The 21,233-nt window shown below is 42.0% G+C and overlaps 1 protein-coding gene across 2 annotated transcripts in view; it reads left to right on the forward strand.

Moving 5' to 3' along the window:
* IL1RAPL2 (interleukin 1 receptor accessory protein like 2) overlaps positions 1-21,233 on the forward strand; it is a 1,679,520-nt gene that overhangs the window by 815,683 nt on the left and 842,604 nt on the right. For both annotated transcript variants that reach the window (XM_063937358.1, XM_063937357.1), the window contains exon 3: positions 13,658-13,931. In XM_063937358.1, the coding sequence (XP_063793428.1) occupies positions 13,658-13,931 (274 nt within the window). The remainder of the gene's footprint in view (positions 1-13,657; positions 13,932-21,233) is intronic.

A 21,233-nucleotide genomic window follows, 5' to 3' on the forward strand; every position in this document is an offset into this window, starting at 1 on the left:
GGGCAGGGACACTGATGGGAAGTTACAGGGACGCTGAGGGGAAGTTACAGGGAGGCTGAGGGGAAGTTACAGAGAGGCTGAGGGCAGGGACACTGATGGAGAGTTACAGGGAGGCTGAGGGCAGGGACGCTGATGGAGAGTTATAGGGAGGCTAATGGCAGGGACACTGATGGGAAGTTACAGGGAGGCTGATGGCAGGGACACTGATGGGGAGTGCCATACTGGGCAATGGGTAGATACACTCCTGTTGTGTATAAATTTGGGATATGCACCTAAGCTATGTTAATAAGTGTGCTACTTGTAATAAAGATGGGGGAAAACTGGATAGCATTACTTCTAAGTAACCATCAATGATCAGGAATGATGATATATATATAAATTATAATAAATACAATAAAAAGAAACACTTTGTAACAGTGGAAATAAAATTCATGCTATTGACCATAACATACCTCCTATTGGTGGGTCAGGGAGCTGGTGCCTCAGGGGAAAGGGGGCAGAGCTTCATGGCAACCCCGTTCCTGTCACTGTGAAAGGATGTCGTGCACATGTGCATGGCATCTATACACCCGCTGAGCAGCAGTGTGTGTGCTCCCCCAACCGACTGTGCTGACTATGCAGGTAGTGTTATGTAAGAGTGTGGCATCTTCCTGTACACTGTTATTGTGTATGGTGATGATCCTACAGTTTTCAACATTGACAGCTGTCTCCTGCTGTCCATGTATTGTTACAAATCCTCATACAATTGTGCTCACAAGTGTGAAAAGGAATATACAGGAGCACCCTTTTAACAGCCTGCTTTTTTGTTTTCTATGTTTTAGTTTGTTACTCTTGTACATAGAGATGAGCGGGTTCGGTTCCTCGGAAACCGAACCCCCCCGAACTTCACTCATTTTACACTGGTCCGAGGCATACTCGGATTCTCCCGTATGGCTCGGTTAACCCAAGCGCGCCCGTACGTCATCATCCCGCTGTCGGATTCTCGCGAGATTCGGATTCTATATAAGGAGCCGCGCGTCGCCGCCATTTTTCACTCGTGCATTGGAAATGATAGTGAGAGGACGTGGCTGGGGGGGGGCTGCATATCTTTATTCTGGGGACCAGCAGTATTATAGGAGGAGTACAGTGCAGAGTTTTGCTGACCAGTGACCACCAGTATTATACGTTGTCTGCCTGAAAAACGCTCCATATCTGTGCTCAGTGTGCTGCATATATCTGTGCTCACACTGCTTTATTGTGGGGACTGGGGACCAGCAGTATTATATAGGAGGAGTACAGTGCAGAGTTTTGCTGACCAGTGACCACCAGTATACATTGTCTGCCTGAAAAACGCTCCATATCTGTGCTCAGTGTGCTGCATATATCTGTGCTCACACTGCTTTATTGTGGGGACTGGGGACCAGCAGTATTATATAGGAGGAGTACAGTGCAGAGTTTTGCTGACCAGTGACCACCAGTATACGTTGTCTGCCTGAAAAACGCTCCATATCTGTGCTCAGTGTGCTGCATATATCTGTGCTCACACTGCTTTATTGTGGGGACTGGGGACCAGCAGTATTATATAGGAGGAGTACAGTGCAGAGTTTTGCTGACCAGTGACCACCAGTATACGTTGTCTGCCTGAAAAACGCTCCATATCTGTGCTCAGTGTGCTGCATATATCTGTGCTCACACTGCTTTATTGTGGGGACTGGGGACCAGCAGTATTATATAGGAGGAGTACAGTGCAGAGTTTTGCTGACCAGTGACCACCAGTATACGTTGTCTGCCTGCAAAACGCTCCATATCTGTGCTCAGTGTGCTGCATATATCTGTGCTCACACTGCTTTATTGTGGGGACTGGGGACCAGCAGTATTATATAGGAGGAGTACAGTGCAGAGTTTTGCTGACCAGTGACCACCAGTATTATACGTTCTCTACCTGCAAAACGCTCCATATCTGTGCTCAGTGTGCTGCATATATCTGTGCTCACACTGCTTTATTGTGGGGACTGGGGACCAGCAGTATTATATAGGAGGAGTACAGTGCAGAGTTTTGCTGACCAGTGACCACCAGTATACGTTGTCTGCCTGAAAAACGCTCCATATCTGTGCTCAGTGTGCTGCATATATCTGTGCTCACACTGCTTTATTGTGGGGACTGGGGACCAGCAGTATTATATAGGAGGAGTACAGTGCAGAGATTTGCTGACCAGTGACCACCAGTATTATACGTTCTCTACCTGCAAAACGCTCCATATCTGTGCTCAGTGTGCTGCATATATCTGTGCTCACACTGCTTTATTGTGGGGACTGGGGACCAGCAGTATTATATAGGAGGAGTACAGTGCAGAGTTTTGCTGACCAGTGACCACCAGTATTATACGTTCTCTGCCTAAAAAACGCTCCATATCTGTGCTGCATTGTAGTATATAGTAGGAGTACAGTGCATAATTTTGCTGACCACCAGTATATAATATATAGGAGTACGGTACAGTAGGCCACTGCTCTACCTACCTCTGTGTCGTCAAGTATACTATCCATCCATACCTGTGGTGCATTTCAGTTTTGCACAGTTTGCTGACCACCAGTATATAATATATAGCAGTACGGTACAGTAGGCCACTGCTCTACCTACCTCTGTGTCGTCAAGTATACTATCCATCCATACCTGTGGTGCATTTCAGTTGTGCGCAGTATATATAGTAGTAGGCCATTGCTATTGATACTGGCATATAATTCCACACCTTAAAAAATGGAGAACAAAAATGTGGAGGGTAAAATAGGGAAAGATCAAGATCCACTTCCACCTCGTGCTGAAGCTGCTGCCACTAGTCATGGCCGAGACGATGAAATGCCATCGACGTCGTCTGCCAAGGCCGATGCCCAATGTCATAGTAGAGAGCATGTAAAATCCAAAACACAAAAGTTCAGTAAAATGACCCAAAAATCTAAATTAAAAGCATCTGAGGAGAAGTGTAAACTCGCCAATATGCCATTTACGACACGGGACGGGAAGAGGTGGCGCCTTCCACCATTTCCACTCCCCCTGCAAGTGCTGGAAGGAGCACCCGCAGTCCAGTTCCTGATAGTCAAATTGAAGATGTCACTGTTGAAGTACACCAGGATGAGAATATGGGTGTTGCTGGCGCTGAGGAGGAAATTGACAAAGAGGATTCTGATAGTGAGGTGGTTTGTTTAAGTCAGGCACCCGGGGAGACACCTGTTGTCCATGGGACGAATATGGCCATTGACATGCCTGGTCAAATTACAAAAAAAAATCACCTCTTCGGTGTGGAATTATTTTAACACAAATGCGGACAACAGGTGTCAAGCCGTGTGTTGCCTTTGTCAAGCTGTAATAAGTAGGGGTAAGGACGATAACCACCTCGGAACATCCTCCCTTATACGTCACCTGCAGCGCATTCATCATAAGTCAGTGACAAGTTCAAAAACTTTGGATGACAGAGGAAGCAGTCCACTGACCACTAAATCCCTTCCTCTTGTAACCAAGCTCCTGCAAACCACACCACCAACTCCCTCAGTGTCAATTTCCTCCTTACACAGGAAAGCCTATAGTCCTGCAGGCCATGTCACTGGCAAGTCTGACAAGTCCTCTCCTGCCTGGGATTCCTCCGATGCATCCTTGAGTGTAACGCCTACTGCTGCTGGCGCTGCTGTTGTTGCTGCTGGGAGTCGATCGTCATCCCAGAGGGGAAGTCGGAAGACCACTTCTACTACTTCCAGTAAGCAATTGACTGTCCAACAGTCCTTTGCGAGGAAGATGAAATATCACAGCAGTCATCCTGCTGCAAAGTGGATAACTCAGGCCTTGGCAGCCTGGGCAGTGAGAAACGTGTTTCCATTATCCACCGTTAATTCACAGGCAACTACAGACTTGATTGAGATACTGTGTCCCCGGTACACAGTACACAGACCTCAGAAAAAGAGTCACCAGTGTCCTAAAAAATGCAGTTGTACCCAATGTCCACTTAACCACGGACATGTGGACAAGTGGAGCAGGGCAGACTCAGGACTATATGACTGTGACAGCCCACTGGGTAGATGTATTGCCTCCCGCAGCAAGAACAGCAGCGGCGGCACCAGTAGCAGCATCTCGCAAATGCCAACTCGTTCCTAGGCAGGCTACGCTTTGTATCACCGCTTTCCAGAAGAGGCACACAGCTGACAACCTCTTACGGAAACTGAGGAACATCATCGCAGAATGGCTTACCCCAAATGGACTCTCCTGGGGATTAGTGACATCAGACAACGACAGCAATATTGTGCGTGCATTACATCTGGGCAAATTCCAGCACGTCCCATGTTTTGCACATACATTGAATTTGGTGGTGCAGAATTATTTAAAAAAACGACAGGGGCGTGCAAGAGATGCTGTCGGTGGCCCGAAGAATTGCGGGCCACTTTCGGCATTCAGCCACCGCGTGCCGAAGACTGGAGCACCAGCAAACAGTCCTGAACCTGCGCTGTCATCATCTGAAGCAAGGTGGTAACGAGGTGGAATTCAACCCTCTATATGCTGCAGAGGATGGAGGAGCAGCAAAAGGCCATTCAAGCCTATACATCTGCCTACGATATAGGCAAAGGAGGGGGAATGCACCTGACTCAAGCGCAGTGGAGAATGATTTCAACGTTGTGCAAGGTTCTGCAACCCTTTGAACTTGCCACACGTGAAGTCAGTTCAGACACTGCCAGCCTGAGTCAGGTCATTCCCCTCATCAGGCTTTTGCAGAAGAAGCTGGAGACATTGAAGGAGGAGCTAAAACAGAGCGATTCCGCTAGGCATGTGGGACTTGTGGATGGAGCCCTTAATTCGCTTAACCAGGATTCACGGGTGGTCAATCTGTTGAAATCAGAGCACTACATTTTGGCCACCGTGCTCGATCCTAGATTTAAAACCTACGTTGTATCTCTCTTTCCGGCAGACACAAGTCTGCAGAGGTTCAAAGACCTGCTGGTGAGAAAATTGTCAAGTCAAGCGGAACGTGACCCGTCAACAGCTGCTCCTTCACATTCTCCCGCAACTGAGGGTGCGAGGAAAAGGCTAAGAATTCCGAGCCCACCCACTGGCGGTGATGCAGGGCAGTCTGGAACGAGTGCTGTCATCTGGTCCGGACTGAAGGACCTGCCAACGATTACTGACATGTCGTCTACTGTCACTGCATATGATTCTCTCACCATTGAAAGAATGGTGGAGGATTATATGAGTGACCGCATCCAAGTAGGCACGTCAGACAGTCCGTACGTATACTGGCAGGAAAAAGAGGCAATTTGGAGGCCCTTGCAGAAACTTTCTTTATTTCACCTAAGTTGTCCACCCTCCAGTATGTACTCCGAAAGAGTGTTTAGTGCAGCCGCTCACCTTGTCAGCAATCGGCATACGAGGTTACTTCCAGAAAATGTGGAGAAGATGATGTTTATCAAAATGAATTATAATCAATTCCTCCGTGGAGACATTCACCAGCAATTGCCTCCAGAAAGTACACAGGGACCTGAGATGGTGGATTCCAGTGGGGACTAATTAATAATCTGTGAGGAGGGGGATGTACACAGTGAAAGGGGTGAGGAATCGGAGGATGATGATGAGGTGGACATCTTGCCTCTGTAGAGCCAGTTTGTGCAAGTAGAGATTGATTGCTTCTTTTTTGGTGGGGGCCCAAATCAACCAGTCATTTCAGTCACAGTTGTGTGGCAGACCCTGTCGCTGCAATGATGGGTTTGTTAAAGTGTGCATGTCCTGTTTATACAACATAAGGGTGGGTGGGAGAGCCCAAGGACAATTCCATCTTGCACCTCTTTTTTCTTTCATTTTTCTTTGCATCATGGGCTGTTTGGGGACTATTTTTTTGAAGTGTCATCCTGCCTGACACTGCAGTGCCACTCCTAGATGAGCCAGGTGTTTGTGTCAGCCACTTGTGTCGCTTAGCTTAGCCATCCAGCGACCACAGTGCACCTCTTTTTTTCTTTGCATCATGTGCTGTTTGGGGACTATTTTTTAAATCGACCATCCTGTCTGACACTGCAGTGCCACTCCTAGATGGGCCAGGTGTTTGTGTCGGCCACTTGGGTCGCTTGGCTTAGTCATCCAACGACCTCGATGCAAATTTTAGGACTAAAAATAATATTGTGAGGTGTTCAGAATAGACTGGAAATGAGTGGAAATTATGGTTATTGAGGTTAATAATACTATGGGATCAAAATGATCCCCAAATTCTATGATTTAAGCTGTTTTTGAGGGGTTTTTGTAAAAAACACCCGAATCCAAAACACACCCGAATCCGACAAAAAATTTTCAGGGAAATTTTGCCAAAACGAGTCCGAATCCAAAACACGGCCGCGGAACCGAATCCAAAACCAAAACACAAAACCCGAAAAATGTCCGGTGCACATCACTAGTTGTACACAATCCATAGTAAACACAATTTTATGTATTTTTTTATATTCTTTATTTTGTAAAAGGCTTGTGTGTTGTGTCCACTAATCAGAGGGATAAATATCACATTCCATGCAATGCAAATCAGTAATAAAATAGAGGGCCGGATTAAGGCATACTTACCTACTCTCCCGGATTCTGCAGGAGACAACTGGTTTCTTGGTAGTCCCCCGCAGTTCCAGAAGAGTAGGCACCCCTCATAGTGAAGTGGGCAGAATGTGAAGATAAATATGAAAAAAAGCAGACGCATAGGGGGGGAGCCTAAAGACACGATTATATGCTAATCATATCATTTTAGCCCCACCACCATGCAAATCCAAGCCAACAGAGCAATTTTCCCTGTGAGGGGGTGGGGCCTAATGACACAATTTGCTTGGTCCGCCCCCGTCACCACCCACCTGCTTCTCCTCTCCGGGCATCTCCCGGAGAGAAGATTTATAATGAAGGTAAGTATGTATTAAGGCCTGTGGGGTCCCCTGGGCATCAACCTTGTGGGGTCCCTATCAATAAAAGCGATATAATGGCAATTTATTATTATTAATGTACTTAATATGAGCACTGCAGTGTGCTGACGGTTCAGGGACCAGTGCTCTGCCTCTGACTCAAAGTTGCTGCACTACTGGGAGTAGGGTAGGGAGGTCTGGCCCGGTAACCATATGAAGAGAAAGCCACCCGCCCACCACAATTATACCCATTTCAGACAGAAAATAAAATTACCGGGTGAAGCAGTTCCACCCGGTAAGTTCATGAAACACGCGGGTCCTTTTTCTGTGTGAAAGGGTCAACCCGAGTTGTAATTCCCGGGACTTCCACCCAGGAATTTACCAGGGTCGGAGACACGGGAATTATGACACGGGTTGACCCTTTCACACAGACAAAATACCCGCGTGGATCTGCAAAAATCTTCGACACGGTAATTTGCATGTCTGTGTGAAAGGGGGGGTCAGGCAGGTCCCGGCAAAACGACCCAGCACTGAAATGCCGGGTAATTGCCGGGACTTTCAGACTTTTCTGTCGGAAAGGGGTATTAGACAGTCGGCACTACTGAGGATGGAGCTGAGAGTAAAATGGCACCACCCCGGTTTGTGGGAGCCCCTAATGTGTGGGGGCCCCGGGACGACCGGCCCTCCTATAAGCCGGCCCTGATAATATACAGTACTTGACAAGCATACATTTTTTTATTTTTTGTTTCAGCGTATACAACTTAATTTAAGTAATGATGACCCCTATCCATGTCAGAATAAAGAATAATAACTGTGAAGTATTAGTATATTTTTGGTTGTAAATGTAAGCATTTAGCGGTGAAGTGATGATAATAGGCTGTTTAATGGATGGCAGTGTCAGAGTTGTAATACATATTAGAAGTTTTGACAGTATGTTCCATTCACCAGAATTATCTATCAATCATCTTTAACATTTATTGCATACTTGTGGGAACATTTCAAAACACAAGATGAATCAGTAGAATTTCCCTGCTTCCCACTAGTGGCCTCTCATCACCACACAAGCAATGGCAGTGGAAAGCTGTTTACTCACTACAGAATTCTAATATCACCTTTGCTGTAGGGAATACAGTACACTAGAAATGTCCCTGAGTTTTGTGTGCAATTGTGGCAATAAGAAAAATAAACTGCTACATAGATGTTTTTGTTCTTTTGAGCATACTAAATCTTTCTGATATAAATAGGGTTATCCGTTTTCCATTGTGTTTTTCAATTGAATTGAAGTAGAGCACTGGGGACCATTGCAATGGACAATGCATTTTTTTCATATGTTTAGTAATACAGATTGTGTTTAGTCATTAGGTTTTACATTTATATTGCTTGCGCTGAAAAACAAAATGATGTAGAGGCAACAATATGCCATGTACTGTATGATAGCAAATAATATTAATTGCTTGGCAGCTGCTTAAACTAATATCATTACGGCTCATGCCCTTTTCTTTTCTCAGGATATTATGTGCAAACTGTATGCTAATCTCAGCATACTATTGTCAGGCAGAAGACTAATATTGTCTTTATTATGTTGTTATGCTATTGATATGGTCACGTCTGCGGTCAGAATAACTAGTAGTGTAAGCAAAATAGAATTTATTTTTTGAAATATTATTAAGTAGTACAGTGCTAATACTGTAATATCAGTGAAATTTACCAATAATATAATTAGCCCATGCTTGAAGCCTTTCTATAGCACAGGTATTTTAGTTAATAAGGGAGGGAGGTTCCCGTGTTAGCACTTTAATTTATTGTTCCGGTTGTAACTCCTACAGTATAGATAAAGTCATCAGTCTTTGAATAACGATAAGTTACATGCATACTGTATTTAACAAGGGGAAACTGTTGGAAATGTAATTCCTCTGTCATCCCAATATGGCTCCATTGTGCATTTACAAAATGATCGTTCTTTTTCATGTTTGGATGTTACTTTTTTTAATTTTAAGTATATTTTAGAGAGCAACTCGTGTATAGATCAGAAAACAGCACTTAAGTATGAAAGTACTAATGGATGTAATGCATGGGTCTAGTTTTGTTGATTGCCACAGTCATGTACAAGATTCTTTAAATCTTAATGGTTTTTAACAATTAACTCTCAACAGATGGAAACAATGATCTAAATAATTTTGACATGACAGATGTATATAGCCTCAACATAATCACTTCCTGAAAGTTCATTGAGAGTAATTAGTGTCTTCAAGGAATGAGGGGGCTGGAAGGACACAGAGATGGGAAAAACATAAATGGCAGGACAACAACATAATGACAGCATAGGTCTGCCTGTGACATTAGGAAAGACAAACAGCCTGATGCTGAGGGTATAAGAACAACGTACGAATGGTCAGTAGTCTGTGATAACAATGTAAAACACTGCTATATGGATTAAATATTACAGGTGTATATCTGGAGGCATTCAATAATTCAGTTAGTGCTTTAATGTATTTACTATTCCAATACCTATCTTTAGAACTTGTGATTACTTAGGACTTTGCCTATCTTCTGTAGGGGCGTTCAAAGCCGTCCACATACTGTATAGATGAGCATAGACTTCTTGTATTTGGTGGTCAGACCTACAGAGAGTTGTACAGCCATGGGTGTCTTTTAATGTCCACTTCAAGTGTATCATTGCAAATCCCCCCCCCCCCAAAAAAAAAAAAAAAAGGAATGCCCATCCCATAAAGGATGATATTAGGACAGATCAGTGCAGCCAAACTATGCATTGAAAAAAACAATATAAATTGGGTAATGTTGCCTACACGTCATGACGTTTCTTTAATGTTCCATTCCAACTAGTCAAAATCTTGTTAATGCACCTCCCAAACACACTCTCCTGTTTTATACATTCAAGGGTTTTCCACTAGTGTCTCTCATTACTCTATAAATCAATGCTTAGAAGGTTTTACAAAATCTACATCTGGTAGATAAATGATATGTGTAGTAGGGATAGATGAGCAGTAAAGCGCATGTCAAATCTGTGTATTACTGTGTGAAGGTTTCTGTGGACTTGTGAACAGTGAGCCCCAGGCTGTATTTTCCTTTTATAATGAGTGTCAATATCTTGATAATATTTTTTAAACGATCAAATATGCAGGATGGGAGGGTAAACCAGGTGGACAAACTGGGTTCAAATACATGGTGCAAAAACTATGGTGCTGGTGGAGCCTAAGAGGTCTATGTACTAAGCCTTGAAGAAAGATAAAGTGGAGAGAGATACAACTGTTTTATTCTAACAATCTCTTACCTTACATGCTGCCGAGTACCCTTCTGATGCTAGCCTTGGCCTTGTCCAACATGGTTAGTGGTTAAAGGTGCAAGTGGCATATAAAGTAGAGTAGTTTGTTGGAGCCTTTCATCTTAAAGAACTACTGTATGCCCCATCTGTATTGAGGTTTGGAACCAGCCATTATGTAATCATGCAAATGTATATTTTGGAGATGTTTAATTGATGTGCAAAATGACAAAGAATGTGCATTAAATGTTAAGTGATTTTTATCAACCTTTTATAAGTCACTTTTATTGTGTTGAATAATAATGTGTTTCACCTTAAATATATTAATATATAGGTTTACATTACTTTAAGAGGCAAGCTCAGGGAGGACAGAAACCTCCCGTGGAGCAAAGGCAAAAGTTCGCTTGATCTTGATTTTCAATATGAATATAGACCAGGGCCATCTTTTAATTTGGGCTCAATAGGCACTTTCCCAAGGGCCCCAGGAGTATAAGGGCCCCAGACCGATAGCTGAGGGTCCCCTCTTTCCAGGGGTACCAGATTTTTGAAAATTGGCCCTGGGGAACCAGAGATATTCGACTTTAAAGCAGTGGTCCCCATCCAAGCCTGTTACTTGCTCTTCCTAGCCAGATATCTCGGGTTTAGTCTTAACTAGAGTTTTTCTGAGGGTATACTCCAAAATATGGGACTCTGCCCTTTTGGTGGACACTTGTAACTTGTCTCTGTTATGCCCAGAACCAGAGATATCAGCCTTCAAGCAGCTGGTCCCTGCTCCAGCTCCACACGCCTAATATGCAGTTTTATATTTTCATTGGTGGATTGCTCTGGCTCCTGAACTCTGATTCCCAAGTCCCCAGTAGCTCCTGAAAGGTGGGAATCTCTTTTAATCCCATTCAAAGCTAAAAAAAAAACTATTTTCATGAACTTGAGATATCTGCAGTCAAACAAGCTGCCCTCCCACCAGAAACTGATGAATAGTAAGCCCATTCCACTATCCACCCCTCCCCTAAGTATTAAACACCCCTACCACCCTGGAAGTCATGCACCAGGGCCCCTTCATTCAGCCCAATTCCCCCTTTTACAGTTTAGTGTTCTCCCTCCCTCCCCATCTGTGCAGTAAAGGAGTAATTAACAGAAATTACTGCTCCAGGTCCTACATGCTGAGCGGAAGATAGAACACCCCTACCACCTGTGGGACATTAAAGCTGCCAATAAAAACACCCCCCACACCTAACGCTGGAGGATGGGTAGGGGGTCCAGTGTAGTGCTGTGCCCAGGGGCCTACACTGCTTTAAAGATGGCCCTGATACAGACAGTGAAAGTGGGGCCTCACGATCCTTCTGACTTTTTGGGTTCTAAGCAGGAGGTGTCAGAAAAGTTGCATAGAAATTCCGATTATTTCATTCAGATATCCAGAGCATTTACTGTTCTGTTAAACTTTCCCAGTAAGAGCAGTGTTAGATCCAGATCACTCTGCTTTAACTTAACCATCCAGCGTGCCTTATGTTTATCGATTTTAAAAGCTTTTAAACACTTTTTAAATTATAGAACAATTCTACAAACAGCATGAACTCTGGATGTGCTGTTTTTTTTATGTGAGTATATTTTAACAACTAGTGGTCTACGTTGTGGTAAACATTTCCCTGTGACTTTCTTACTGGAGGAAATTTTCACAAAGCATCTAGGAAGTATGTTGTGATGAGCCAGTAATTTCCTAATGGATTAAGCACTGTCTGCCTAGTGCTCTTCATTAATTAATTCCTTTAAAATTGCTGAATATAAACCATGTACATCCTCGGGTTGTAAAATGAGTTCAGGCCATGAATTGTCTTTTATGCTTACTGACAGTCAACTTCTTTAGCAATCTCTTCCCGTTGTTGGGGTTTAATTGCCAGCTGAGTTAGTACATGATCCTGATAATCAAGGACACCCCTGGTTTAGATGTACTTATTATACCATTATTGTTTCTTTTCCAATTTAATCACACCATCTCCCACCCACTGTGTGTAGCTTAAACCAATATTTGCCAAAATACAAATAAACTTGGTACAGTATTTTTTGTAAGTCATTATTTTCTATAGTCACTGAATACCATTTATTATTTACAGCAAATAATTGTTTGTTCTCTGAGAACTGGTGGCAATCATTTCCGCAAATAATGACCTTTTACATTTGTAGGATGGAAATTGTGACCTACAGTAGGGACATATTCATAATGTTAATTATTGGCTCCTGATCATTCTGACTCGCCGCGAGCATCGGAGCAATTCATCATTGCTGCAGCGTGGAGACAGCTGATCCGAAAATTACCTGTGTCCACTAATGTTTTCACTGCTACTTTCGTGAACCATGGTGACTGGCAAATACTAAAAATACAAAAAGTACTAGCAGCTTTTTTGAGCTGTATACCATATCTAGACATAACCGGAAAAGTGAAGAACTTGACCAAGTAAAACCTCTACTCAACTGTATTGTTTGTCATGACATCGTGATGTTGTGCATCATCATGTCACTTCTGGGCCACAACATCAAGGTGGCTCTGTGAAGGAGCCAGGAGCTCAGAGCATGATGCAAGGCTAGTGTCAGTTGCATAGAGTCTTCGCTGGCATTTGGTGGTGGCAGGCTTCCCATGGGTTACAGTTTATGGGTAGTTTGGGCCGATTATGCTTCTTCCTTGGCCAGTGCCCCAGGAAAGTGCCTCCCTGGCCAACCAGTAGTTACAACCCTAGTTGCAATTAAGTTTGTCCCTTTCTTGTAATGGTCTACCAGATGTAACCAAAATGAAAGATTTCTGGGCTTGGTTATGCAAATTCACCATGGAGCATTTCTCATGAATTCAAAGATGGTGGATGAAAGTATAATTAAATAATAGTGACAACGTCATGTTACAGCAGATCTCCTTTTACTGCTATCAACTCTTAAAACTAAGGGGGTAATTCCAAGTTGATCGCAGCAGGAAATTTTCTAGCAGTTGGGCAAAACCATGTGCACTGCAGGGGAGGCAGATATAACATGTGCAGAGAGAGATAGATTTGGGTGTGGTGAGTTCAATCTGCAATCTAAATTGCAGTGTAAAAATAAAGCAGCCAGTATTTACCCTGCACAGAAACAAAATAACCCACCCAAATCTAACTCTCTCTGCAAATGATATATCTGCCCCCCCCTGCAGTGCACATGGTTTTGCCTAACTGCTAAAAAATTTCCTGCTGCGATCAACTTGGAATTACCCCCTAAAACCTAAACCACCAAGTGCTATATTAGTAAACACAAATGAAAAATGATTGTATTCTTCTCTAAGTCAGATGCTGGGAAATGTCTTCCTCTATGTATGTGTGTGTACAGAATGTTGGTGATATATTCTCTACCACTATTCAGTTTTTATTACTAAGCTAAACTATTGTACGATTATGGACTATTCTTAAGAAAATCTGTAATTATCTATAATTGTAAAATAAACACGATTACGTTCTTTTACGTAACAATCCTCCTCTTTTCTTCCAGCGGATGGATGCATTGACTGGTCAGTGGATCTGAATACATACATGTCACTAGTGGGAGAACCTGTCCGAGTGAAATGTGCTCTCTTCTACAGTTATATCAGGACTAACTATACCATGGCTCAGAGTGCAGGGCTGAGGCTCATATGGTACAAAACCAAAGGAGATTTGGAAGAACCAATTTTATTTTCTGTGGCTAGAATGAGCAAGGATGATGACTCTCTATGGATTCATTCAGCAGAAGCAGAGGACAGCGGATTCTACACATGTGTTTTAAGGTGAGGAGACTTGTCAGTAAAGTAGCACGATTTATTGTTTCTGAATTGGTACTATAAGAAATGTTGAGAATGATGTGTGTGCAGGTGTTTTTATTTGCAGAGTTATATAGGCACTCACCAGCGGATAACTCCAACTATGAACTGCCCGGTTACTTAACCAGTGGTGTTGGATTGTTGAAGTATAACAGGTAAAGCCATACTCACTGTGATAAACAGACTGGTTAAGCTTCAGTGTAGTGGAGTTCCATCAGCTACCAGCCAGTGAGTGTATGCTGCTTGCAGTAGTGGTGAAGGGCTGCTGAAACAGCTTCCTGCAGTTTATCCCTTAGCTCTCTCTGGAGCTAAGTTGGAGACCTGTGTCTCCACCATGTCACTTCCAGTAGCACATGCAGGGTGGAGGGAGGAGGGTGGAGAGGGAGTGTCTGATTACCCAGAGACACCCCCCACCAACCCATAAATGGACCAAATGGTTTTTTTTAATGTCTGTGGTCCTTCTGCTGGCAAACAGAGCTCCAACCCCTTAGCCAAGATTCACGGGTCATATTGGCTTCGATCCCTTTCCCAGATCCGCGAATCATGGCATTCTGCCATGGAGGCAGGGCCTAATGATGCAAAGTGCACCTGCTCAGCCCCAGACCCCCAGCAATGACCTTCTACGGCATCCTCAGGGCAGGCTCCAGATGTTAGTGTAAGTGTGTGTTTGTGTGTATATGTATGTGTTCTATATGTGTCAATGTATATATATGTGTATATATGTTCTATTATTAATATTATCCTTTATATAGCACCACAAGGGGTCCGCAGCGCCCAATTACAGAGTACATAAACAAATAATCAAAACAGGAAAACAGCGACTTACTGTACAGTTGAAGACAATATAGGACAAGTACAGAGTAAATTAACGTAGCTACATCAGCAGATGACACTGAAATAAGTATCAGGGGGCAGAAAACTGCAGGATTTAGTGCAGTTGAAGATTACTAAAGTAAGAAAAAGATAAGCACATGAGGGAAGAGGGTCCCACTTGTGAGAGCTTACATTCTAGCTATTGTATATGTACAGTATATGTGTTCTATTGTGTGTGTGTGTGTGTGTGTGTGTGAGTGTATATGTATGTATGTGTGTGTGTGTGTGTGTGTGTGTGTGTGTGTGTGTGTGTGTGTGTGTGTGTATTTGCATGTGTGTATGTGTTCTTTGTGTGTGTGATTGTGTATATGGAACTTTATGTATTCAAAATGTGTGTCTGTGTGTTTATGTTTATATGTATGTATGTATGTATGTATGTATGTATGTGTTCTATGTATGTATTCTATGTGTGTGTATGTTCTATGTGTATGTGTCTATATATGTATCTGTATGTGTATATGTGTGTATATATGTATCTGTATGTGTGCTATGTTAATTTGTGTGTATGTGTTCTATGTAACATGTATGTTATATACACACACATATACACACACGTGTGCGCATAGAAGGAACATCCCCCACACAAATCCTACATTTGCCCCTGACTTCTTATACAGTCTTACACAGTACTAAGGCTATACAAGATGGCTGCAACACATGTGCAGTAATATATCAGATTGGAGGACCAACCTCTCTGGGTTCTACTGTAGTGCCCAGCATATATGCAGAGTAAGGAGACAGTGTAGTAGTGCACTGCTTTCTAACAAGAAAAAACCTTCTCCTTACTGAACTTCAACCCACAAATTATTTAACAATCATATGATCTGCGCTTATTACTTCTGGAACCTGTTCATGGGTCTGTTCCTTTCTGAAGCTCCTTAAAATATATGGATCATAAATTCCACATATATTTTTGCACCTCCTCTTGCGAACCCTATGTATACTCTACAGACATAGAGGTGCACCACTGGCATATATTTCCTAGTTGCTACTGTCTGTGGCAGCATGGCACAGATAACCAATTGGTCTATTCTGCTGTACATAGTCTGCGTGTTTTATCCATCCAAAGCAAGATAAAAACCTGCTTGTCTGGACTTACCTAGGATCAGATTTCTTTCAGATTTGTTTTTAAATAAAATAACAGTGGTATTACTATGGATAGGAAAGTTTTCATATGTAATATCCTGGGAAAAGTGAGGGTAAATCTAATAGGATAACAAGAACAGTGTGATAACATTGTCAGCATGACACCAAAAGCTACAGGGGCCAACTCACAGGTCTTATTTTCCTCTTCAGCACATACTGGTCATATTATCTGAGTGAAATCTCAGTCACAATTACAGGCACATAGCACAAGGACCACTTTTTCCTTTCTCCTTCAATTTGTTGATTTAACTCTGTACAGTGTAAACAGTGACATAATATACAGTGTACTAGCTACATTTAGTGGCACCAGTTGCCTTTGTGTCTACATTTTCATTTGCTTTTTAACCTGGGGTACTCGTACTCCCATGGGTCGTTTCTTTCTGTGATGGTCAGGGCAACTTGAAAGCATTTCTGTAATGGTGTGGCTGGGAACGGGGGACATCAAGGTGAGGTGATAATTATACACATACAGGGAATGCAGTGTCCTAGGGATCTCTAGTCCTGAGCCTCACAGTAGGACAATAAATACACAATGAAAAGTGTATAACTAAATTGTAATTTGTGGGAAGTACATTTCATTCTATTTTTGCGTCATTTTTTATATTTCTATCTATTTTAAAATCTTATTTACAGCACATTTATCATTCTCATATCTAAAACCTACACATTTATCAAGTAGCAGTTACATTAATTACAAATGTTTTATTTTGCAAATGTTGGAGGCAAAAGCAGTGCCAGCGCTACCCACTCAGCAAAGAGATGCAAAGCAGGCATGTGCAGGCTGGAGAGGCACTCTTCCCTCTCTGCTACCTTGCTGATGTTCCCTGTTGCTGCTGGCTGCCACTGTGCTTGTCAAACTGTATGACAGGCAGCAGCGCCGGCAGCTTGAAGAGTGGCTCCCCTTCTCTGACTCCTTCTTGCTAATGTCCCCTGTTGCTGCCTGCTGCCACATATTACAGTTAGTCTACTCCAGTCCACCTACTGATATGAGCCCTTCTACTGTGGCCATTGTGTATAGGGGCACTACCATTGGTGTTTCTATAATGGGTGCAATGTGTGTGGTGCACATGTGCCCCTGGGTGTAGGACCCCATATTTTAATATTTACCTTTCTGGAGTCCAGCGTCGGGTGCGGCAGTTGTGGAAAAAATTGCAGCCAAAATGGCCACTGCACATGCGTATTAGTCAAATTCGTCTCCTATGTTTAAACGCCCCTAATGTGTATAAGGGGTAATACTATGTAGCGTAACATGAATAAGGTGCACTACAGTGTGTCGTATTGTGAATAAGGGACATTACTGTGGTATAATATGAATTAGGGGCACTACGTGCAGTGAAATGTGAATAAGATTGTGCTTTTGTGTGGTATAATTTGAAATGTGGGTACTATTGTATGGCCACACCCCTTCCATGTGAGACCACACCCCTTTTTGTGGTGCACGCTGCCCTTTGTATATTATGGTAGGGAGGGCACAATTCTATAGATTGCAAGGGGGGTACACAAACACCCTAGCACCTGCCCAGGGTACAAGTAACAAATATGTGGTGATGTACTGTATGACACAGCTCTAGCCAAGCAGCCAAATCCAACCACCAGAATATAGGAGGGTCCATCAGCCAATTATATTTCAGTCATTCACAATACTTATCCTTACCTGGATTTTTGAACAGGTTAACTATTGGGGTCATTGATCAACCTTACCAACGTGTACACCCTGTACATGGCCATCTGTAATGTTAAAAATCAAATAAAGCAATGCAGACTGTAATTTATTTTATTTTGCTAACTCATAAAGACAGGTAAAACTTGGTAAGCAAACTTTCTTTATATTCTGAAAATGTTGAGTTTAGGTAGACTACTGGGGATCCGGTCTCTAGGTCGACAGCAACTATAAAAATATTTGAATCCGAAAAATGGACGTAGTTCGTATTTAGGACAATAAGGATATTGGCTAACTAGAGCCCTGGGAGATAAAACGGACAATGCGCCACCCTTTTAAAGGAATAGGAGATCCATAGTGGCTGGCAGCGACCAGGATCAAAAGATTAAAACCAAAAAATAGAATCCAAAATCTCTTCCTGACACGGCTTGATAAACTGAATTGCATACAGGACAAGTGGTATGTAATAACAGTCCAGTGTTTAGCACTTGAATATAATTCAGCACACCAACTGGGTGTATGTTTGCAGCATCCAGGAAGGGAGATCTCCCTTCCTGGATGCTGCAAACATATCTCCCAGGGCTCTAGTTAGCCAATATCCTTATTGTCCTAAATATGAACTACGACCATTTTTCTGATTCAGATATTTTTGTGAACTCCAGCAGATTGTGTTTATATCACAAATATTCCCAGTGGAATTTATTTACATCCTATACCTCTGGATCCAACTCCATATGCGACACACTGAATTTCAGTAGATCAAGTCTGCACTATAAAGTAGTCTTTGTGGAGTTTATTACATTATAATTCTAGACATATTTTACCCCTGAAGAAGTCCGAGTGGACGAAACGCGTAGGGTTTATTAATTATTGTACACTATCCCTTTGCTTCGACTATTCCTCCGAGAGCTCACACCTGTAACATCTAAAGCTATTTGGCGTGTGTCCATATAATTGTTATCTTATGTTTTATATTATGTCAATTTTATGACTATGGATTAAAAATTATTTTATATAAAAAATTCCTGTAACTAAACTTCTTTTTTTTGTCGGGTGATTTCTTTGGTGAGAGGGTTTCTCTATAGGCCCCAATCAGGAATTTTCTAAGGGGAAAAGAATTCAAGAGAAGTCTCGCCCTTGAATCTGGAATTAATCAATTTTTAACCAGTTGTAATATTAGCGCACTCTGTATCCGTTGTCTATATATAAATATATATACAACCACAGGATAATATAGCCGGCACTCACAGAGACTAAATAAAGAACTTGACTAGGCACAGCAGCTAAAGTCAACGTTTCAGGAAAACTTCCTTTTATCAAGACCAACCGATAAAAGGTGGTTTTCCTGAAACGTTGACTTTAGCTGCTGTGCCTAGTCAAGTTCTTTATTTAGTCTCTGTGAGTGCCGGCTATATCAGTGATGGCTAACCTTGACACTCCAGATGTTGTTGAACTACACATCCCAGCATGCCCTGCATCAGTTTTAGCAAGCCCAAATAGCAAAACTGTAGCAAGTTGATGCTTATACCTAAAGTGGAGTGCCAAATAGACTCTGTTCATTTATATATATCTATATATATCTATATATATGGGGCAGGATGTACTAAAGGGAAAATGTGGTAAAACCCTAGTTTTCAGGGGTTTTACCGCATTTTCATTTATACTAACCCCTTACCGCCGCCCGCCGCCCCATGCCGCTGACACCAACCCCTCCTCCCCCGGCGTACCTCCGTCCAGGCAGCCCTGGTCCTGGAAGCTAAACTCCTCCTCCTCCCCCTAGCAACACAGCCGGAGGTCCTTCTGGCTGCAGGGAGGAGGAGGTGCCCGGGTCAGCCTGCTGCCTGCTTCCCGGCATTGTTGGGCCAGAATCTTGAGATCCCGCCGATCCCGATCCTGGGATTGGCCTTCATACTTATACCCGGTCTCATTAATATTATAATGAACAGTTGCCTTAATCAATACAGCACTATATTCATTCAGTTTAGCCAGTACTTTTGCAAGTGACAGCAGAATATATTACAGCACACATATAGGGGGAGATTCAAATGTTTGAAAAGTCAGTTGGGAGTCTGTTTTTTCCTATCTAATAGACAGGAAAAAACAGACACCCAACCGACTTTTCATACATTTGAATCTCCCCCAAAGTGTATTATAATAAAATATATATGTACCACAGCATATATAATATCTTAAAAGCGATTAAAAACTTGGAGAACTAAGTAAAGCAGACGAATCATTATTAGACTCATTTCCATAATTATATCTCCTATCTTTCATATACCGCAATCCTCATTTTAGCAACATAGTAGAAACATAAAAGATACATAGGAGAGACAGAAAAAGATACCTTATTGCACAGCCTGGAATGTTACCATTCAACAATAGATTGTGTTGGCATTCTCCCCCCTATTCTCCTCACCAGCTAAAAGAAAACAGAAACATTTTAAATGATGCTACTCTCTCTATAAAGGGGCAATATTGCAGTTTTCAATTAGACCAAACGGAACTAATGTTTTCAAAGTATAGATCCAAAAGGCTTCTTTCCGTGATAATTTTCTAGCTAAATCACCTTTTCTGTCATCAGCAATTACATGTTCAATTGCTTTAAACGAAAAGTTCTGTAGTAAACATTGCTGACACTCTTCAGAATGCCTAGGGACACTGTGATGTTTGACTCTATTTTTAATATTTCTGGCTTGTTGTTAAATGCGGAGCTACAGCTGTCTTTTTGTCTTTCCAATATATTTTTTGCTGCATTTACACTCTATTATACAAATTGCTGATGAAGTTTGACAGTTCATCAATTACTTTATCTCTCTCTTAACACCCCCAGCATCTGAGATAGTGGTTGTTTCCTTACTACAATACTTGCATACTTTACAGTGAAAACACGGATAAAATCCTTTCACATTTTCCAACCAATTACTCTCTTCTTTAACCGGCTTCAGCTGACTCGGAGCAAGTTTGTTCCTCAATGACTGTGCCTTTCTAAATACAATTTGCGGTCTCTCTGGAAGGATTTGGCTAATGATGGGATCTAGAATTAATAAACAGCAATGTTTATTTAAAACCATTTTAATATCCCTTTTCCTACTATTGAAAGTTGTTACAAAGGGCACAAAAAACTTCCTATCAGATAACTCTCTTTTCATTATACACAAATATATCCTTCTGATCTAATACCCTAGCTTTATTTTTACTTTCATTAATCATAGATTCAGGATACTTCTCACTATATATCCCAGTTTGTTCTTTGTAGTTCTCATTATTGGCACAATTTCTCTTAATTCTTACAATCTCCGAAAAAGGAATATTTTTCTTCCAATTTAGATAGTGACACATTTGAAAGTGTGCATAGCTGTTGCTGTGTACTGATTTAATATAGGTATATGAGTTTATCAGCCCATAATTCATCCAGCTCGTGGTATCTAGCACTAGATCTAAAAAATATTGTTTTTTCTTTTTGATAAATGTACATTTCAAATTGTAATCATTTACATTTAGTTCTACAAACTGAATTAACTCCTTGTATGTTACATTCCATATAATTAAGATATAATCTATATAGAATTGGTACATCTTAATTCTGG

The sequence above is a fragment of the Pseudophryne corroboree genome, chromosome 8, assembly GCF_028390025.1.
Source record: "Pseudophryne corroboree isolate aPseCor3 chromosome 8, aPseCor3.hap2, whole genome shotgun sequence".
NCBI classification, from domain to species: domain Eukaryota; kingdom Metazoa; phylum Chordata; class Amphibia; order Anura; family Myobatrachidae; genus Pseudophryne; species Pseudophryne corroboree.